This window comes from Acipenser ruthenus, chromosome 2 (assembly GCF_902713425.1).
Source record: "Acipenser ruthenus chromosome 2, fAciRut3.2 maternal haplotype, whole genome shotgun sequence".
Taxonomy (NCBI): Eukaryota; Metazoa; Chordata; class Actinopteri; order Acipenseriformes; family Acipenseridae; genus Acipenser; species Acipenser ruthenus.
The window spans coordinates 79,856,599-79,877,448 of NC_081190.1; the positions used below are offsets into that span (position 1 = coordinate 79,856,599).

At 37.5% G+C, this 20,850-nt stretch overlaps 1 protein-coding gene across 3 annotated transcripts; it reads left to right on the forward strand.

Moving 5' to 3' along the window:
- The first annotated feature begins 498 nt into the window (after window positions 1-498).
- Window positions 499-19,359, forward strand: mnd1 (meiotic nuclear divisions 1 homolog (S. cerevisiae)). Of its 3 annotated transcripts, XR_009309049.1 has the most exons (9): window positions 499-717; window positions 2,048-2,113; window positions 3,758-3,815; window positions 6,278-6,426; window positions 8,461-8,535; window positions 13,323-13,437; window positions 16,464-16,548; window positions 17,168-17,212; window positions 19,228-19,359. XR_009309049.1 is itself a non-coding variant. In XM_034013969.3 (8 exons), the coding sequence occupies exons 1-8, from the start codon at window positions 715-717 to the stop codon at window positions 19,332-19,334; spliced, it is 615 nt and encodes a 204-aa protein (XP_033869860.1). In that variant the 5' UTR covers window positions 499-714; the 3' UTR covers window positions 19,335-19,359. The 3 variants fall into 3 exon arrangements, 2 of the variants coding, with proteins under 2 accessions (XP_033869860.1, XP_033869859.1); XM_034013969.3 differs by lacking the exon at window positions 16,464-16,548 and having other exon boundaries at window positions 3,761-3,815; XM_034013968.3 differs by lacking the exon at window positions 16,464-16,548 and having other exon boundaries at window positions 500-717.
- The last annotated feature ends 1,491 nt before the right edge of the window (window positions 19,360-20,850 follow it).

Genomic DNA, 20,850 nt, shown 5'->3' on the forward strand with positions numbered 1-20,850 from the left:
TTTTCTTATCATTCATCCTGAGCCTCCAGGTCTCTTCCCTGTTGAAAAACAAATTCGTAAGCTCGCTGTACAGCCATGTGAGTGAGCTGGAACTAAGTATGACGCGCATTATATTAATGCATTACATTATTAGACCCGGCGAGTATTGGAGACCGGCGATTATTTGAAGTTTGTACGGTATTTATGTGGGTAACACTTTAAAATAATTCTGTAATTCATGATGAATTACGTACGAACTAATTTATCAGCATGATAAAATAGGAATTAATGATGAATACACTTCTAATTCTAATAATTGAATTATGTGATTGCAATTCATCATGAATTACATTTGAACAGACACTTATTTTACAGTACCATTTATTTAATACAGCGTTGAAGAGGCTGTTCACCCTTCTTTGCATAAAGATAATATGTCGTTCCCCTCCACTAACAAGGGGGCAGTAGCAGTTTTAGTAGCTATTTGAATTACGATTGGCAGGTCAGGTCACTCATGATCTCTCACGCAGCAGCCCTCGAAGAATGTGCATCTGTGCAGATCTATGCAGATCTGCGCTATAAGAACACGACCTGAGGCTCCACCCAGAAAATAGTAGCGCGAAAATTAGTAAAACAAACCTGAGGGAGCAGCAAAAAAGTAAATATTAGCCGCCCTGTACGTGAAGACTGGAGTTCAGTTTGATTATCTTTCAAACACTCAACTGATTATACAAGATGGTAAGAAGAATGTTAAGGCAACAGAGAATTATGTGTGTCGTTTGGAGAAACCAGTCATTTATTCAAACTATGTGTTGTAATAATTACATTTCTCGATCGAAAATAAACTGGCTTGCGAATTGAAATAACGTACCGGTGTTTTTAATTTATGTAATCGAAATTACATAACTTAAACATGTTCGTGATATTTGTTATAGCTTAAATAGATACACTACAAAATGTGCAGGACTTTGTTTTAATACTTTGTAATGCCGTGCTCTATCACGTTTTGTCACGTCATTGATGGTATTCCCAAATCCCATTTAAAATGTTAAGTTTGATCTAATTTTATTTACACGGAAGCAGGCTTTGTTGTTCGTCATCTTTCTTTGTTACATAACCCCATCATTCGGTTATTTTGCAGGGCACAACGGAGTGCAACGTTGCTAATAGTAATGCCCCTGCAGTTTGTAAGGATGATACATATTTAAATATTACACAAGTGTAATTATTTGTTTTATTTAAAACAACCTGTTGCGCCTACCATGGGCTGTTGTGAAGCAATCAGAAGTTGAGATTGTCATTGTGTCTGTCTTCAAAGTTTTGATAGTGGGAGCCACCCGGCAACAACAAACTGAGGTGGACAAGCTTGAAATATTAAAGAGAATTAGATATACAATAATCAAGTGCAAGGAGGGTGTGGTTAAAGAAAAGTGCTTGTAACCAGGAGGTCCCTGGTTCACTCACTGACTCACTGTGTGTCCTTCGTCACTTAACCTCCTTGTGCTCCATCTTTCGGGTGAGACTTACTTGTAAGTGACTCTGCAGCTGATGCATAGTTAACTCTCCCTAGTCTCTAAGTCGCCTTGGATAAAGGCGTCTGCTAAACAAATACAGCACTAGGTTATTTATGTTAAATTGACATGTATATTATTATTAGTTATGAAAGTGCATGTTAAAATATCTGCTTTTTTTCTCTTAAGAATATTGATAATGGTGATGTACATTTTACTATAATTATTACCTTATGTGCCATACTAATGAGACTGTGCACAGATATACAACTTTGGGAATATACAGCTGTTCTCCTGTATTGTAATACTCTCAATTGGAATACACAGCAGACTACAATTCCCACATAGGTCTGTCTTTTACAGTTGGGTTAGTTATGGCTAATTTTAGTATGCACTGAAGTAGATATATATATATTTTTTCAACTGGTACATGATTATCCACTCACGTGGCATAAACATATGGGTGATGGCAGTTATAGGTGTGGTTATTCAGGGATAAGTGACTCAGGGCCTGGAGACTTGTTCAGTACAATGTTTTTTTATTTATTTTTTAATAGTCCAAGAAGAAAGGTTTGAGCTTGGAGGAGAAACGGACTCGCATGATGGAGATATTTTTTGAGACCGTAAGTAGGCCTGTGTTATTCTGACCCAGCACTAACTTTACCTCTTCCTCCTTTATCTGTTAGGAATAACTATTTTCTTCAAAAACATAACCTACAGTTTACAGTACTGTAGTTATGTAGTCAAATAATTTGTTTCATGTTTCTGTGTTAATTACAAGAATTGAAATATAGGAAAATTAGTGTCTATACAGCTGTAACAGCAATTGTGAGCAAGCCACATAGCCTTTAATAACATGGTTTGTGGAAAAGGATTGTTGCTGAACCTAAACATTACAATTGTGACATTCTTTAACCCTGCTATTCATGACTGAAATTCTAACTCTACAAAATACACCCAACCTCCTCCTGAAACCCAGCATTACGTCATCTTCAAATGCACGCAAAGGGGCAGTGGTATTTCAGGAGCTTTTGCCCCCACTTTTAAACCACAAATGTCCAGTGGTTTCCTCATTTTAATTTTTATTGACTGCCCTGGGACTGAGCCGGGTGTTCATGTAAAACATGAAAGCCAGCCCAAAGCCAGTTTAATGATTGCTGCAGGCCTGAATGCTTATTTTGAATGCACTTTTTAAGCATACTTCTTCATTTGCATTCCACTGTGTGCTTACTGTTCAACCACAAGACATCTTTCACACCTCCAGTGTAAAATCTCAGGACTCGGTGGAGCCCAATAAACTGTTATACGGAGGATAGTGTTGCCATGTTGTAAGCCCGGAATGTTTTCAGAACTGGTTTGGTTTTATTTTTCTGACAGTTCAACATTTTCACCAGTTGATCTCCCTTACACAAAATCAATATGATTTGTCTTCATGTCTGTTGCTTCTGTGGCCTATAGTAGACCATTAAGCGATCTTCGTTATCTCCTGTTTGGGATGCATGTATCCCGGGCAACCTGGAATTAATGCAGGTGCTAGGATGTGGACGTGACACACTTTTCACATAGTTTAGAAGTTCTTGAGAGGATTGGAATCTATTCAGAATTTCTGTCTTGTGACCAATAGATGCCATATCTTTGGAACTGGATTTTATGGAACTTGCCTCTACAGGTACATTTGATCCAGAACGTTATTTAAAACACTGTGGTTAAAAATAAAATATGGTTGTCAGTGGATCCCTTTAGCATTCCTCGTTTAATTTGTAATTTATGTGATATGAATACATTTTGCTTGGGGATCTGTGTAGCGCATGTTCTTGGTAGAAAGGTATGGAATTGCGAGCATAATGTCTTTTACATCACTTAAGGGTGAATGAGGTAACCTATTTAAACAATACCAAAAACATATATTCTACAAGGTAACGGTTTGACTGCCTGTTTCTTTTAACCGGTGACAAGTTTTAAAATATTTTTTTGCAGGTGATGTTGATGGTCTGTAAAGAAACAACAATTGGAATAGTGACAATATCTTAGATTTCCAGTCTGTACACATTTTTTTCTAATTCTAACTGTGCTGGAGGTATTCTATTAACTTAATGCTCATTGACTTTTGATAAATGTCTCCATGTCACTAAATTAATATAAAAAGTAGCTTCCTGTGAATAGGGAAGCATATAAACACTGATACCAAAACATTGGTGATTGTATAGTTGTTGTGATTTGGATTATATTAATTATGATGCATTGTTTAATCCTGTTCTTCCTTCCAGAAGGATGTGTTCCAGCTAAAAGATATTGAAAAGATTGCCCCGAAGACTAAAGGAATAAGTAGGTAGTAATATAACTTGTATTCAAATAACCAATAACAAATGCTGTCACTGTTTAAGATCATGACATTTTGAGTGCCATTCTGGAGATGACAGCCAAACATAATGGGTCAATTGCAATGAACATAAAGCTGCAAATGATCTCGTCAGGACTAGACTAAACTAGTGCTCTAGTTATCGCCAATTGCAACGAACCAAGAACTTCCAGATAGTCACCAGGTGCGGATTAGAAATGTTCCTAATTGCAACAAACTCCAGATGATGACTGCTGCCCCCTAGATGTTCCTGATTTACAGTACTAAATTAAACCACCAAGCTCTTTAGACTAAGTAGAAGACTTACCGTACTAACTCGAGTTAAAATGAGAAACCTCATTTAAAGACACGTTTTCTAAAATGAAATCGTTAATAAAACCGATATCAAATACCTAGAATCCAAAATATGTATCTAACATTTTAACAGAGCTTTCAAATTTTAGTAAGGGGGGGCGGAGGGGGGATCTGATTTAACATCCACGAAAGCACTGTTTGCCACGTTGGTCATAGGATCTTGAAGCTGATAGCGGCACTTCTTGAAAGCTACATTGTCATGCAGCCCAATGAAGATGAGCAACGAGATATTTGCACCGCGTTTTATTCTACAGCTGGAGTACCTGGAGTTATTGGGGACCATAGACCACACACACATCTATATTCCATTTCATAGGCAATATAAGGATTCGAGCTTCATCAACAGACATAGCTACACATCAATCCATTGCCAGATGGTGTGTGACATCATCTTCGAATACGTAACGTGGTAGTAGGTTGGGCAGGCTGCACACATGATGCACGGATTCGAGAACAGCTGATGTGCAACTACAAATTCAAGAAGGATTCCATTATTGGACTGTTTTGTGCTAGAATAAATATATAATTATACATGTAGATATGAGATGTAGAACAATATTTGGAATGGTTACATTGGAATTGTCCAATGTAACCATACTTTTGGGTATTACCTTTTCATGCTGCACGTTTCTCTCTGCACCTGTGATGAATGGACCATTAATGTACAGCTACTTGCATTTAATAATAGCCAATATGCTGATGTAACTGCAGTTAATATTATCTGACGTTCCAGATTCTTGTGCCTCAACCCCAATGATATCACTATCAATAGCTCCTTCTATTGATGCAAGCAAGTATCATCGATGTAATTAGACTGTATATCTGGGACAAAGGATGGTCAGGTGCTCCGGTCAATCGCTGTTGGCATTGCTTTGCAACAGCATTTCTGGTCTCCAGTTTCAGCCTTTCCCACAATTTTTTTATATGTGACGTTATTCCTGGATGCCTTTCAGAAAACAGACATTTGAGCGTTTCAAAACCGCTGTGGCGTGTTTTCTACCATCTTCTACCGTTTTGATGTAATTGTTTGTGCACTCAACAAAATAAAGTTTCTGCTCTGTGGAGTAATTCTGAGCACGACAGCCAGCAATGATTTCTTTGGTATGAATACAATAAATATTTGTAAGTACGATTGTCAGTCGCCCTGGATAAGGGCGTCTGCTAAGAAATAAATAATAATAATAATAATAATAAATATAACACCTTTATATACTTGGATGACTTGATTTGCATGTGTAATTAAATTGACAGCTTTGATACTTGCTGTGATTCACGGTCTTTGTTCATAAAATTATGTGAATAAATACATTTTGTATATACTACACAACTTTTAGGCATTTTTTTTTATATAAATAAGATCGTCCCAAAATGATGCATTTTAATGGAATGACAATAAATTCGTAGGCCTATGCAATTACATTTATTTTGCATTACTTTTATGTTTCACATACAGTATATACAACTTTTTACTTGTGTTTTTTTTTTTTTTGCTGAAAACAATTTGCTTAATCACATACATCACAAACTGGAATTGCGAGCGGTGAGCCGAGGATACAGATAATAATTGGGGAGAAAACTGGGGTAAAAAATTGGTGACGATTAAATTTATATATAAAAAAAAAAAAAATGGAACTAACTTAATCCGCAGCTGGGGATGATCCCCAGGAAAGCACAGTAACAGCTAGTCAGCAATTTGGTAGGCTTGATGCGTACTAACTAAGAATGTCCATTGCAATTGACCCAATAATGTCTACCTGTAACGTTGGATAAAGTAACAGAAGAGCATTGAAAATCAGTTAGCAGGGCACATAATACTGTTTTAAAAAAAAAAAAAAGAAATAAAAAAAAATGCATCGTAATATGATGAAAGCTGGCTTGAAGTGGCTAGAGTCCCAATTCTACCCATTGTGTCCAAGGATAATATTGCGTTGCCTTTTTATGAGTGCCTTTTGGGGAATTGTATTGCCTTTTTAGTCTACAACTTACCTTATTGATAACTAAAAGATCTATACATAGGGTGCCAAGGAAAATATTTCTACAACATATGCTTTGCTCTGCTTCCTTTCTCCCCCAGCGCCCATGTCTGTGAAGGAGGTCCTGCAGAGTCTAGTGGATGACAGTATGGTAGATTCCGAGAGGGTAGGCACGTCCAATTACTTCTGGGCTTTCCCAAGCAAAGCTCTTCATGCAAGGAAGTGTAAACTTGAAGAATTGGAAAAGCAGGTAAAACCGCTTTTTCTTAATATTTTTATTTAGGTTTTTTTTTTTGTTTCCCATTCATTTCCCATACATTTTACAAACTGTATATTCTGTCTTTTGAAAAACTTGCAATTGACATAAAGCAGCCATTTAATTATACTTTCATCTTCAGTTTTGTTTCGGCAGAGCATTCTCGGCATACCACCTTAACAGCAATAGCTTATACTTTTGTTTTACAAGTGCAGGGTAGGTTGGTGATCTGAGCAAAACAATTGATACATCTGGGTTCTGTTGACGCAAAATTAAAAAAAAAAAAAAAACCTGGGAATTTATGTATTTCTTTTTTGTTTGTTTTTAAAACTATTTTAAAAAGTACCGTTTTAAGCTTAATGAAGTACAGCTTTGTCTGGAAATCTGTTTCAGAAGAAGGGGGTTTCCAAAAAAATAGGGTCACCAGGTAAATATATAACCCTTTGTTATTGTGGAAGGAGGAAGTGAAATGCAAGAACGTTTCACTACTGCTTGTGCCTTCCTTTCTGTCCGTGCTCCTTTGTTATACCGCTGTTTGACATAAAGTGACATTCTCTTGAAAAGAGAGAATTAGCGAGGGGCCATTAAACAGTAAAGCAGGAGTGTTTAATCACAGTCCCAAGGGGTCACTCCACTCCAGGATTAAAATGTAAAATATAGAAAATAATGCTACTTTAGGGTCTGCTTTGTGGCTTAAGTGGTTCAGTTACCCTACTTGGAACAGGGTAGGAACAAAGACCAGGAATGGAAAGGCCAGCGTTGGTCACCCCTGCAGTAAAGTGTAGTCCAAATGTGCCCAGTTTTCAGTCAACATGTCCTTGTGAATAATAATTGTGAAATAATGAAGGAAAGCTGTACCTGGCCTCCTACCAGGCGGATGCAGAAACCAATTCAGTGTCATCATGTCCTTCTCCCTCAAGGCAGGTAGATATGTACAGTGATTTGTCATCCCTGTGAGAATCAAATTAATGTTTTAAAAAGATTATAAAATAGCCGTACAAATTGGATACATCATCTTAATCTGCCAAAACAATCATAAATGACTTGTCACCACTCAAAGCGAAAGACTGTTGTTTTGTGACATTGTTTGCACTGTTGATGGAGGTTTTTACTGTACATCAGTTTTATATCCATGGATGCCTGGTGACAGTTGTTAAAGGTATTATCTGTTGAGACCAGTGGCTTTGCCAAGAGGCTGTATTGTACTTACAATAAAGCTAGGAATTAGTATGTGATGGAAATGTCGGTGTCGTCTCATAATTTCAGAAGTAAATTACAGCTGTGGCCAAAAGTTGTACACCACCCTATAGAATTAACATTTTGCTTCATAAAGTCGATTGAAACCTGCTGAATTGTTATGTTAATGTATTGAATTGCATACTGCTTTGTAGTTTTCCATATACTGTATATGGTGGCTTCCGGTAGACTTTAGTGATATCATTTTGTAGTCTCTCTTAAATAAAAGATGTTAAATTATGTACATACATATTTAATTATGACTCCATACTAAAGTTCTAGGTGATGTTAAACGTTCGGCCATAGCTGCATATACAGCAGTGCTCGGGTGTTAGTATTTTTTGTCTATAAAATTGTATGTTAATGCAAGGAACCCAAAAATCACTGATGGCTTTTTAAATTGTAAGTTTTTAAATGTTTTTTAGTATTTTCATGCTGAATCATTTCTCTGAGGATAGTTGACACAATTCCCAAAGGTAACTTGTCTACATTTTCCTATATCCTGAAATAACTCCCTGGTTGCAAATACTATTGACAACCTAGAAGTAAAAAAATAAATAAACTCATCATACATTTGAACCAGTTCCTAACAGTGACTCATGTGAAATAAGTAACACACAGACGTTAAGTCTTCAGGTAAAACAGGATAGACATCTAATGGTATGCAGTCAGCACTGTATGTGACAAGTCAGTATTCATCAAATATGTTAGAGCCTGCACATAAAATAACTCTTGATGAAGGAGCTCAAGAGAAATGTCTCATGTAACATTTTAATTGTTCTCATTTTGCAGCATGCAGAGGGAAGTCTGAGGAAAACAGTCCTGCAGCAGGGTATTGAAAAGGCAAAAGTCGGTCGGCAAGATACAGTAAGTCAAGTCAATATCCAAAAAAAGAAATCATTTTGGTGGATGTATTTGCTTTAGAATTTTGTATGCATTTTTATGCATTATTGCTTTAGCTCAATAGAATAATATATTTTCCAGGTTTGTCCGGTTTTTCCCAATTTGTAATACTGGCAAATATCTCTTTGCAAGCAAGATGTACTGTACTGCATTTTAGAGACATCACAGTTGTTTGGGTGTTTTGGCACACAGTAGTTTCCAATAGGATATTCATATATGTGCCAGCAACATCTGTTAAGTAGCCTGAAGCAAATGAGAATCTGAATTCAGGTTTTACAACATTTTCAAGCTCTAGGCGGAATCTTGGTCTCTTTTGAAGGTGAATTAAGCTTTTTCATAGTGGTACGCCCCATTTAAAGATAAATAAACAAGGGATTTAAACTCATTCTCATAACAAGTTCCTTATGTTTTTCTGCTGTTTTTATTCTGTTTTGTTTTCCAGTTGTTTTTTTTTTCCTTCCACTACATTATGGGTCAATTGCAGTTTGATTCAAATGAACTGACTTCAGGAAAAGAAAATACAAACTGAACAAAATGGGTCCCAATTGCATCGTATCAATCCGCAAATTCTGTTGATTTTGTTTAGCTGTTCTGAATAAGTGGAACAAGTTAAACTGATCATGGTAACCAACCCATAGACCAGTATATTGAGAATAAACCAGGATCATAGACAGTTTTAAAGATATGCAATACAGTAATTGGCCCACATTTTCCTTTTTGTAAGACAATTTACACAGCCCCATTGCTTGCTTGATAAAGGCTGTTTGGTTTTGTACTTGCATCATTTTTAGTTTATTTGAGTATTTTTTAATATGAAAAATAATAATCTGAATATAATTACATGGGGAATATCGAGAATAAAATATACAAACAAATCAAAGATACCTTTTCGTAGAACTACACAATGTGTTCCATTCATAATATCTATCGGCTCAACACAGTACAGTATATTGTTGTAGATTAACTGTATGTTGTTGATCAATACTAAAACAATACTACCACAATCTACCAAGAGTAAACCTAGGTAAAATACAATTAGGGCTTGAACCTTTCATTTATTTTCCAGATCTCTACCTCCCTTTACATGTTAATTAGTAGTTGTTAAGCTGTCTCTGCTATGAAGAGATAACTATTCATTACAAACTGGGTTTAAGATTGTTCTTGTTTGCTACAAATCAAGGAGATTTTAAATGATGGACTTGCTATCAGTGTACACTCTGCACTGGTTATTTTATGCTGAAAACAATAAACTAGCCAACTGCAAGAATGAAATGCATTTAGGAGCAGGGATGAGCAGTTAACATAATTTGTCACCTGTCTGAAATAAAAATAAGGCGAAACAGATTCAGGATCAGTCAAGATATGAAGGTAAAAGCAGGTGACATTGTTAAAGGGACGTCATGTGATCAAAAATAAAACTTGAAATCTTAAAGCCCTAAATAGAATCCACTAGGTACTTTTTTTTTTTTTTTTTTAAATAGCATGTAACGCAGGTGTGACTTCTTAATGGTGGTCTTCTTTGCCCTTCTTCATAAGCCACGTTCCACCGGGTAACCTGTATAAAGAAATTGAGACCTGATGGTTTTTCTACACTGGAGGCAAGTGATGTGAGCGAATTTTGTATCTACATCAAAGGCGAACGTTTTAATTCCAGAAACTTTCATGTGACTCTATTGCAGCTGCTGCAGTACTTCTTCTGCGTCACTCACCAGACATTCCAGTAATAATGCCTGGAGTGTTCTGCTAGGCATTGTCCTTTTTACTGTTGTCTTTGTGTAAGAAATAACCCAGGACAGGGTGTGCGGTAAAACAATGTGCCTTCAACCAAAAAAAACCCCTCTTAAGGAAAAGAAAATAAGAAATATATTATGTATAGGCAGCAGTGTGGAGTAGTGGTTAGGGCTTTGGACTCTTGACCGGAGGGTCGTAGGTTCAATCCCAGCTGGGGGACACTGCTGCTGTACCCTTGAGCAAGGTACTTTACCTAGATTGTTCCAGTAAAAACCCAACTGTATAAATGGGTAATTGTATGTAAAAAATAATGTGATATCTTGTAACAATTGTAAGTCGCCCTGGAAAAGGGCGTCTGCTAAGAAATAAATAATAATAATAATAATGTATCCTTCCACTAAGTAAACGTAGTCCCTGAAGACTTTGGTTGTAATTTTTATTTTAAATTTGCCATAAACATTACATTGAATATTGCCATTTATAGTAAAATTTTCAAGATTTAAATAAAATGGTATTTGTGAATTGAAAGCAGACTGATTTCCCACATCTGAGAGAGGATTTCATGGAACAGCCAAACACTGCACTGCACTGGCACTCGGGGGAGGGGCTTCAGAGTGTGGTGGTTGTTTGTTGGTCTTTTTTTTATTTTTATTTTTTAGGAAATGAACCTAATCAGGATTTGCGGTCTTCAAGAGACGCTGACCAATAATTTCTGAGGCTGTTTTCACACCGATGCTGGTAACTGGCATAATTTCCCTAGATTGTAAACCAGCATTAGATGATATGTGGACTAAACGACTTCTGTGTCAGTTTGCATCTTTTAACAATTGTAAGTCGCCCTGGATAAGGGCGTCTTCTAAGAAATAAATAATATTTTTTTAAATTTTGCGCAGTGCCGCAGTCCTTCCCGTCCGCGACGACGCAATAGAATTCTATGCCGAACCCGACCTTGTTTAAAAGCCCAACGGTTGTGTCAGCAGGGAGCAGGAGGTACTTTAATTTTGTTTTAAATATTTCTGAAATCGGAGGGTAGTGGTGAGATGTATGTGTTATGTCGAATTTAAAAATTGCATACTCACTAGTCAGTTTTATAAGGTGATATTTAAAAAGTAGATGCCGCTGCTGCATATACAATATATTACATGCTGAGTGAGACTTGTGTGGTGATTTCTCAGATGGCTTTTGAGTAGTGTTACTGCGACTGCGTGCCTCTGAGTTTTCTTTGTTCTGTTCCCACAGCACTTTATCCAAGCTATTTTATAAACTAATTTAATTAACAATTGTAGAGCAGAGGCTACCGCTGCACTTCCTAAATCAATTTCTCGTGTTCCATGTTTATAGCGTATCTGTGTTAGCGTATGACACGTGTCAAGTTTGCTGATATTTCTGATATTGCTTCCGATTTGTTCCATTTCACTGTAGTCGCCCGCGATGAATGGGACAAATAGAATACAGTTCTTTTCCTGTGGAGTCGCTCACTTCACTCAGACTGGTCGCTCAGGGTGGTTTAGACTCGCCCATACATTCCAGTCACTTCTAAATTATTCACTCGCATCCAGTGTAGAACCGCCTTTACTGAGCCAGACACTGGTGAATTTGTACTGTAGAGTAATCACAGTACTTCATTTCCTTCTATTCGTACTGCACACAGATGTAATAAACAACAAAGACACAAATAAGTTAGATTTAAAGATGCACAATTCTGATTTTTTTTAAATTTGGCCTAAACAGTGCTGCTTAACTACAGTGCTTTCTAGAAGGGGGGGCTGTAATAGCAGCAGCAGAAGAGCTGGTGCTGATGTTAAAATCACTAATGTGTCAAATTACATTTTAAGGAATGAAAGGAGTATTAATGCAACAGAGGTGTGTTTTTTTTTTATTTACTTCATTGTTAATTACAGTGGTGTGTGTGTTTGTGGTGTGTGTGTTTTTGTTTTGTTTTTTTTTTTTGGGGGGGGGGGGGGGCCTGAATTGTGACTTCCATTTAAGGTCTTATTTTTTCCTGTTTTTGGTCTTTTGTTGTTTTGTTTTTTTTATAAATTTAGTCGTGGCCAATTATTTTTACCCCGGTTTTCACCCCAATTTAGCATGCCCAATTATTATCTGTATCCCCGGCTCACCGCTCGCAACCCCCCCGCCGACTCGGGAAACGGAGGCTGGAACACGCGTCCTCCGAAACGTGCTCCTTCCAAGCCGTCATTTTTCGCACTGCAGATCCACAGCAATGCCACCAGACCTATAGTGCCGGAGGACAACACAGATCTGGCGGCTCCGCTGCAGAGCCACAGGCGCCCTATCGGCCACAGGGGTCGCTGATGCACGGTGAGCCGTGGATTCCCCTGCCGACCTAAGCCCTCCCTACCCGGGCAGCGCTCAGCCAATTGTGCGCCGCCCCCTAGGAACTCTCGGTCACGGTCAGCTGTGACATAGCCTGGATTCGAACCTGCGATCTCCAGGCTATAGGGCACATCCTGCGAGGAGCGCCTTTACTGGATGCGCCACTCGGGAGCCCCTGTTTTTGGTCTTTGAACATGGGATTGACTTAGATTCAGGGACCACTTAAATTGTAATAAATACACATTTAAATTTCTGAATACATTTGGTGTGTTTTAATATACGTGTCTTAGTTCAATATCTCACTTTTTATATATATTTTTAAATGTATGAAAACCAAAAGATTAAATGCTTTAGCCATGTTATCAATTGAAAGGCATGATGGCTGACATTCCTGACTTTAATAATAAAGTAATGAAAACATTTGCCACGATAAGACCTCACAGAGCAAATTTTTTTGTATCGCTTCCAACAAGAAACAGATCCACTGGACAGTGCTTCTACCATTGAGGGTAGCCCCCTGGACCCCACTCCCTCACCTGCATCTGAGGTATAAACACCCCAAAATTTTGGTCACTAGCCACCACTGACTGAACACAAATCAATACCGTTTCCACTTCAAGGTAAGAAAAAAAAAAAAAAAAGCGTAATCTAATGGGAGATAAAATCCTGTTTATTACCCATAGGAAGACCGGGCAGCCTTGCTGAAGGAACTTCAGGTGCTAAGGGAACAACGGAACCAGCTGAGAGCAGAGGTGGACAAATACAGGGAATGTGACCCAGAGGTGGTGGAAGAAATTCGTAAGTTCATACTTTCACCACCTCTCTAACCCTAACCCGACTAATACAAGTAGCAATTATTGTAAGGTGACATTGGTTTTATGTTGGGAAATATTTTTAAGAAATAAACAACTCAAATATCTTGCTTGCATAAGTATTCAACCCCCACACATTATTTGGTAGAGCCACCTTTCGCTGCAATAACAGCTTTAAGTCTTTTGGGGTAAGTATGTACCAGCTTTGCACACAGTGTCAGAGTGATTTTGGCCCATTCTTCTTGGCAGATTTGCTCCAGGTTGTTCAGGTTGGTTGGACAACGCTTGTGGACTGCAATTTTCAAATAGTGCCACAGATTCTCAATGGGATTGTGATCAGGACTTTGACTGGGCCACTGTAGGACAGTCACCTTTTTGTTCTTGAGCCACTCCAATGTTGCTTTGGCCTTGTGCTTGGGATCATTGTCCTGCTGAAAGGTGAATTTCCTCCCAAGCTTCAGTTTTTTAGCGGACTGAAGCAGGTTCTCTTGCAGTATTTCCCTGTATTTTGCTCCATCCATTCTTCCTTCAATTTTAACAAGATGCCCAGTCCCTGCTGATGAGAAGTATCCCCACAGCATGATGCTGTCACCTTCATACTTCACTATAGGGATGGTGTGTCTTGAGGCATGGGCAGTGTTAGGTTTGCGCCACACCTAGCGCTTTGAGTTTTTGCCAAAAAGCTCTATCTTGGTTTCATCTGACCACAAATCCTTTTCCCACATCGCAACTGGGTCACTCATGCTTTCTGGCAAACTCCAGACGTGCTTTCAGATGGTACTTTTTGAGTAACGGCTTCTTTCTTGCCACCCTCCCATACAGGCCAGTGTTATGCAGAGCTCTTGATGTGGTTGACTGGTGCACCATTACTCCACTCCCAGCCACTGAACTCTGTAGCTCCTTCAAAGTGACTGTTGGCCTCTCTGTGGCTTCTCTCACAAGTCTTCTTGTTTGAGCACTGAGTTTTGAGGGACGGACGTTTCTTGGCAGTGCCTGGGTGGTGTGATGCAGCTTCCACTTCCTGATTATTGATCCAACTCTGCTCACTGGGATATCCAAACACTTGGATATTATTTTGTACCCTTTCCCTAATCTATGCATTTGTATTACTTTATCTTTAACTTCTGTAGAATGCTCTTTGGTCTTCATTTTCCTTCAGATTCACAGCCTGACCAATGATCCTTCAACAGTGGGGTTTTTATCCAGAAAATGTGACAGCAACTTTAATGGTTCACAGGTGGAGGCCAATGGTAAGGTAATTGTGTCCTCGTTAGGGCAATTTCTTTCATCGGTGTAAACTGGGAGCTTCCACAGCACAGGGGTTGAATACATATGCAAGCAAGATATTTCAGTTTTTTATTTCTTAAAAATATTTCCCAACATAAAACCAATGTCACCTTACAATAATTGATTTTGAGTTTCAGTGTTTTAAAATAAAATATCAAACAGAATGAAATTTCAATGTACTATTTGTAATTCAGTAATATGAGAGAATTGGTCAGGGGACTGAATACTTTTGCAAGGCACTGTGTGTAATTTCATTTTGGAAGCTAAAGTTATATGGTGTTTAATTTCAAGCAAGGCTTTTGATTCTTTCGTAAGAAGAGAACTCTCCTCGTCAGCCCAGACCTAAAGTTGCGATGGCGTGTTAACTTTTGTCACTTTTTCATAAACCACCGTCTGCAGGTGTGACTAAAATGTGTTCGCTTGCCAGCCACGGTAAAGTTAAATGACAAGTTGCATTTGAAATTTAGGAAAATACCTTGTATCAGATTGTACATTAATATCTAAGTTTTTAAATTCTGTAACATTTAATCAAAATCTAATTTATGTTGTGCTTGCTTTTTTGAATGTGTAGCAAATCATCTAATTGTGAGTGATTTTATGATTCTTCTCATTATATACACTGTAGATATGATATCAGTACTCTAGATATCTCTTCTATATATTGTCAGGATACTGATATAGTACATTTGTTACGCATGTCAAGTCTTCCTAGCTTGATGAAACTCAACATCCTTCAGGGATAGAAATGACACACCCGTTGCATTGTAATTCAATCCAATCTGAGTCAAATCTGAAATTGAGAACCACTTTGAAGCTTTGTTTTAAAGATTAAGTAGCTTAAAAGTTAGTGTTTTATAGATTATTTTATTTATTTACATTCATCTTATTATTTTATGTTTGCAGTCATTCTTTGTGGTTATGGTTTCTGTTGCCCCAGTATTTGTTTCTCTAAATCTGCCTTTAGCTGTCTTGGAGCTTACACTAAACAGCTGTTCTCATTCCATTCAAATCTTATGACAATAACCTTTCAACTCTTGTCGGCTCCATAAATTCTCTGTCTCGACATGTTAATGCTTTAACCATTGCTTTATTTATCTACCGTTATTTTCATATTGGTTGAGCTTTGCACATTATTTGTGAAAGTAGAAAAGTACATTCAAATATACTGTACACCTAAACCTAGCAAGATAAATAATTGTAACTAAATTGTGTTGCCTTTGTTATCCAATGTATTCATTTTATAACATCCTTCACACTCAATACTTGTCTTGTAATGCATCATTGTGCAGGTGTTGATTTTAAATTTTAAATAAATAAATAAAAATAGTATGTAGTTGCAACACCAAGACAAACTGGTCCTGCCAGTCCGCTGCAGCGAAGTATGAATTCTGAGCAGCTGAAGTTAAACTGCACCTGGGTTTCCAAAGCTTTCACTTGACATTCATGATTAAGTGTAGTTTTAAAAAATCAGATAAGATAGCAATTTCAGCATTGCTAGTTTAAAAGATCACTGTAGAAGACAAGGAGTGTAATTTTATTCTTGATTCATGGGCTGTTTTTTTTAAAAAAAAAAAGCCTTTTCAGCTACTTTTTGTTTTTAACTTATTTTTCGGGAGATTGCAAGAGCCATGTGTGTGTGTGATCTTAAACTGATGTCCATATGCATCACTGTAAGCTGTTCTTAAAAATGTAGCTTGCACCTCCTGTATGCTTTACCCCTTGAAGGTACTGAATAAACTGTCTGGGGGGCCCAATGTGCCCCTGGGATCTTGTATTGGACACCCCTGGTCTAAACATTTCAGGTTACAAGGTAAAGTAACTCTCTACTGCATGTTCAAAGAAAGCAACCTCATTTTGAAATACAGGATATGGTCTCAGGATTCTGTATCCTCGTAATATACAATAGCTATAATATGTTGTATAATCATGTGAGGCAAAATGATCCTATTAAATCAGACCATGGTATTTGCCTGTTTGCAAATGGGAGTTTCTTATAAACAGAACAGAAGTACAGCCAGCTGAAAATTAACATAACCAGGACTTTTATTGGCTTCCACTTAATATAAGGAATCCTTTTTTTTTTTCTTTAAGGTGTTGCAGTCTTTTATTTAGGTGCAAGCTTATTCCCCAAAACATATGCTGGCAAACAAAGGGATAACATGTTTAATATTGTTGGTGCAAAATATAGTAACTAGTTTTGCTTCTCAGTGTTTGACTGCTTGAAACTAAGGATATCTGAAACCAGTCAGGTGTTGGTCCTGAAGGGTCTTTTAGTTGTTTTTGGTGCCCTGCCCAGAAAACTGCATGAGGTTGTTTTCAGCATTGTAATTTATCAATCTCCTGACTCCATACTCTTTTTAACCTAGTTTATTTTGATTTTGACAAAATAGCCATTCTTTGTAGCTGACTCCCTGCTTTTTGTTTTACAGGGCAATCAAACAAAATTGCAAAGGATGCAGTCAACAGGTGGACAGGTGGGTCAAACACCGGTAGTCTTTTCCTCAAAGGATCGAGGGGAAACATGGCAGTCCATTTTAAGTATTGTCCTTTTAAATCATTAAGATGACACCCTCCCTCACTGACCGTTGTGCACCAAAGAGACTCCTATGCACTGTTCGATGTTTGATTTCGTAACCTTGGCAGCACAATGACAACTAAACCCAAAACGGTGGCAGTGTTTCTGTCCATCATGGTTTAGTTCACTTAAACAGTCCCTAATGTCTGCACATGGCTGGATTTGTGTTATCAGCACTGTGTATCAGAAGGTTATGAGTTCAAATGTCAGATCTGTCTGTTCGATCTGAACTGAGCCCCCAGGTGATTTGGTTTCCTGTGTCCAGCACATAGCCTTTACTTTTGTGGTAAGAGTTTTTAGCAGTTACTTCTGCTCTCTAATGGGGGGTGTTTGATAAGTGACCATAGATTCTGCTATGAACATGCAGATGGATAATAAACAGAAGCATTAGTTAGGAGGGTGTAGGTGGGCTGCAGTCCTGGTGCTTTGAGTCAAATCAACCAGCAGGGGTCGCTATCTAAGAACTTCAATGTTACTCCACAGTAGGCAGTAGGAGGTTTCTATTTTTTTATTTCCAAAAAGTCTGACATGCAATTCTATTAAAATCTTGAAGTATATTGGTATTATTTTAAATCAGTATCATTAGTATAAATATATACATCTGAAAATCTTAAAGGTACAGCCATTTTCTTGTTTTACTGGCATTTAATAAAAAAAAAATGCCAGGTCTGTAATTAATTCCAATGGAATGTCCTAGAAATAACTGCTATATATATATATATATATATATATATATATAATATATATATATATATATATATATATATGTGAACATATAAAATGATATCTCGTGGCTTAAGTGTTCAGTGACTGATGCTGATCTTTAGATGGAACTTTTGATTTTATAAACATCCAAACTGATACCTAGCAAAGCTTTTGTGCCATACAGAACATTTCATAACCACCTTCAGGACACTGTCACTGGTGTTTATAATACAGTAGTGCACATTACATATTCAAAGGTAGAGGGTTGCAATGCAATTATTGGGAATGCCTGTGTTTTATATTAACAATTCTGCAATAACAATTTGATTACAGTGTCTTTACAAACACAACATGTATAAAAAATTAGTTCTGGGAAGCTGCAGAAACTGGCAATTTTATTGATTTAAATCCTTCTATCTGATTGATTTGACAATTGTTTTATCCTTGGTGGTTGCCAAATGTAAGAGTAATGGCAGTATGTTTCTGCTGAAAAACCATCATCAAGGCAGCTAATTTTGGTTGTCCTCTCATACTAGACAGCTCCTAATTCATTATGTTGTCACGACCGAGATATGACGCTGTCATGGAACAAAACTGTTCTTTTAAAATGCATTTATAGGATCCCAGTGACGGTGTGAAACTATATGTATGATGTTAAATACACCGAAAAAAACATCCTCATGGCTTGTCCCCCTCCCCCCGTCTTCTAGTCCTGTAACTGTTATCTTACAGTAATTCTAGGCATAGATCTCTGACGGGTAACCCAGACTTTAGTGCCTCAGTTCAACACAACCTTCCTCTTTTTTGTTTGTATAAAAGTTTACATTTATTTAAAGTAAATACATAATACTTTTTTTATAAGCCTTACCATGGTATTGCCATTAAAAGTGTGTGTAGTATTTTTCAATTAACTGATTTGATTTTACAAGCTTTTGTTCTCCTTTTTTAATAAGTAAATATAGCCTTTACTTACCTAGTAAACCTCTTAATCAAAATCATGGGGATATTAAAATATACATTTTTATGATCAGCTTGTGGCCAAACCCTCAATTTATATATCATTTGTTATCATGATCTGCTTCTATCCATTTCAATTCTAAATTGCAGACCTTTCAATTTTGTAGACTTGTACTTTATCAAATTAGACTGTAGCTTTTAAATGTGAAAAGATAACAATACCAGTGCTCATGGCATGTCTTCTCTTCACAGATAATGTTTTTTCCATCAGGGGTTGGGCCAAGAGGAAATTTGGCTTTGAGGAAAGTCGAATTGATAAAACGTTTGGAATACCGGAGGATTTTGACTACATTGATTAAAGTTTTTGATTTTTGATTACATTGATCACTGTTCATTTGGGTTTTAGTTTGTCCAAGATGTGCACAAGCTAACTTGCAAATATCAATTGAGAAAATGTGTTGTATTTTTTCTGTTTGCAATAATTTATTTTCAGCGATTTGGGAATAATTAAAATAAATAAATAAAAAACCTGTATTTATTATATGCAGAACCAAATATATATATATATATATATATATATATATATGGGCAGCAGTGTGGAGTAGTGGTTAGGGCTCTGGACTCTGGACCAGAGGGTTGTGGGTTCAATCCCCAGTGGGGGACACTGCTGTTGTACCCTTGAGCAAGGTACTTTACCTAGATTGCTCCAGTAAAAACCCAACTGTATATATGTGGGTAATTGTATGTAAAATAATGTGATATCTGTATAATGTGATATCTTGTAACAATTGTAAGTCGCCCTGGATAAGGGTGTCTGCTAAGAAAGAAATATATATATAATATATATTTTTATTTATTTTAACCTTCCGAAGTAAATATTTGGAATTGACTTACATCCAGGTTTGTGTTTTGCAACTCCCTACTACTTTGTATCCAAGGTTTTCATGTCCCAGAGAATTGCAATGAACTCCACACCTTGAGTTGCTTTCTTCTTTGGGAAATGTGGTGAGCAAGTGTATGCAATTTAATAGTGTTTGATCTCCTACAGTCAAACATTCTTGTCTACAGCTATGGCCAAATGTTGTGCATTACCTAGAAATGTAGCAATAAGACATTTAAACAAACAAAAAAAAAAAATGAAATAAAAAATGGGGTTTAGGTCTGGACATTGAGTAGGCCATTCCAAAACTTTAAATTTCTTATTCTTCATCCATTCTGACTTGCTTGTGTGTTTTGGATCATTGTCTTGCTGCATGACCCAGCTGCACTTCAACTTCAGCTCACGGACGGATGGCTTGACATTCTCCTGTAGAATTCTGATACAGAGCAGAATTCATGGTTCCTTCAATGATGGCAAGGCGTCCCCAAACCATGACACTACCACCACCATGCTTGACCGTTGGTATGAGGTTCTTACTGTGGAATGCAATGTAATGTTTGGTTTTCGCCAGACATAACGGCCCATGTCGGCAAAAAAGTTCCACTTTTGACTCATTTGTCCATAGAACGTTGTTCCAGAACTCTTGAGGATCATCCAGGTGCTTTTTGGCAAACTTGAGACAAGCATTCATATTCTTCTTAGTGAGCAATGGTTTCCACCTTGCTACTCTGCCATGAATCCCATTTTTGCCCAGTGTCTCTCTGATGGTGGAGTCATGAACACTGACCTTAGCCGAGGCGAGAGAGGCCTGCAGATCCCTGGATGTTGTTCTAGGGTTCTTTTTGACTTCCTGGCCGATTTTACGCCTTGCTCTTGGAGAGATTTTGGCAGGACGGCCACTCCTGGGAAGATTCACTACTGTCCCAAACTTTCTTCATTTGGGCAATATGGCTCTGACTGTGGTTCGGTGGAGCCCCAGAGCCTTAGACATGGCT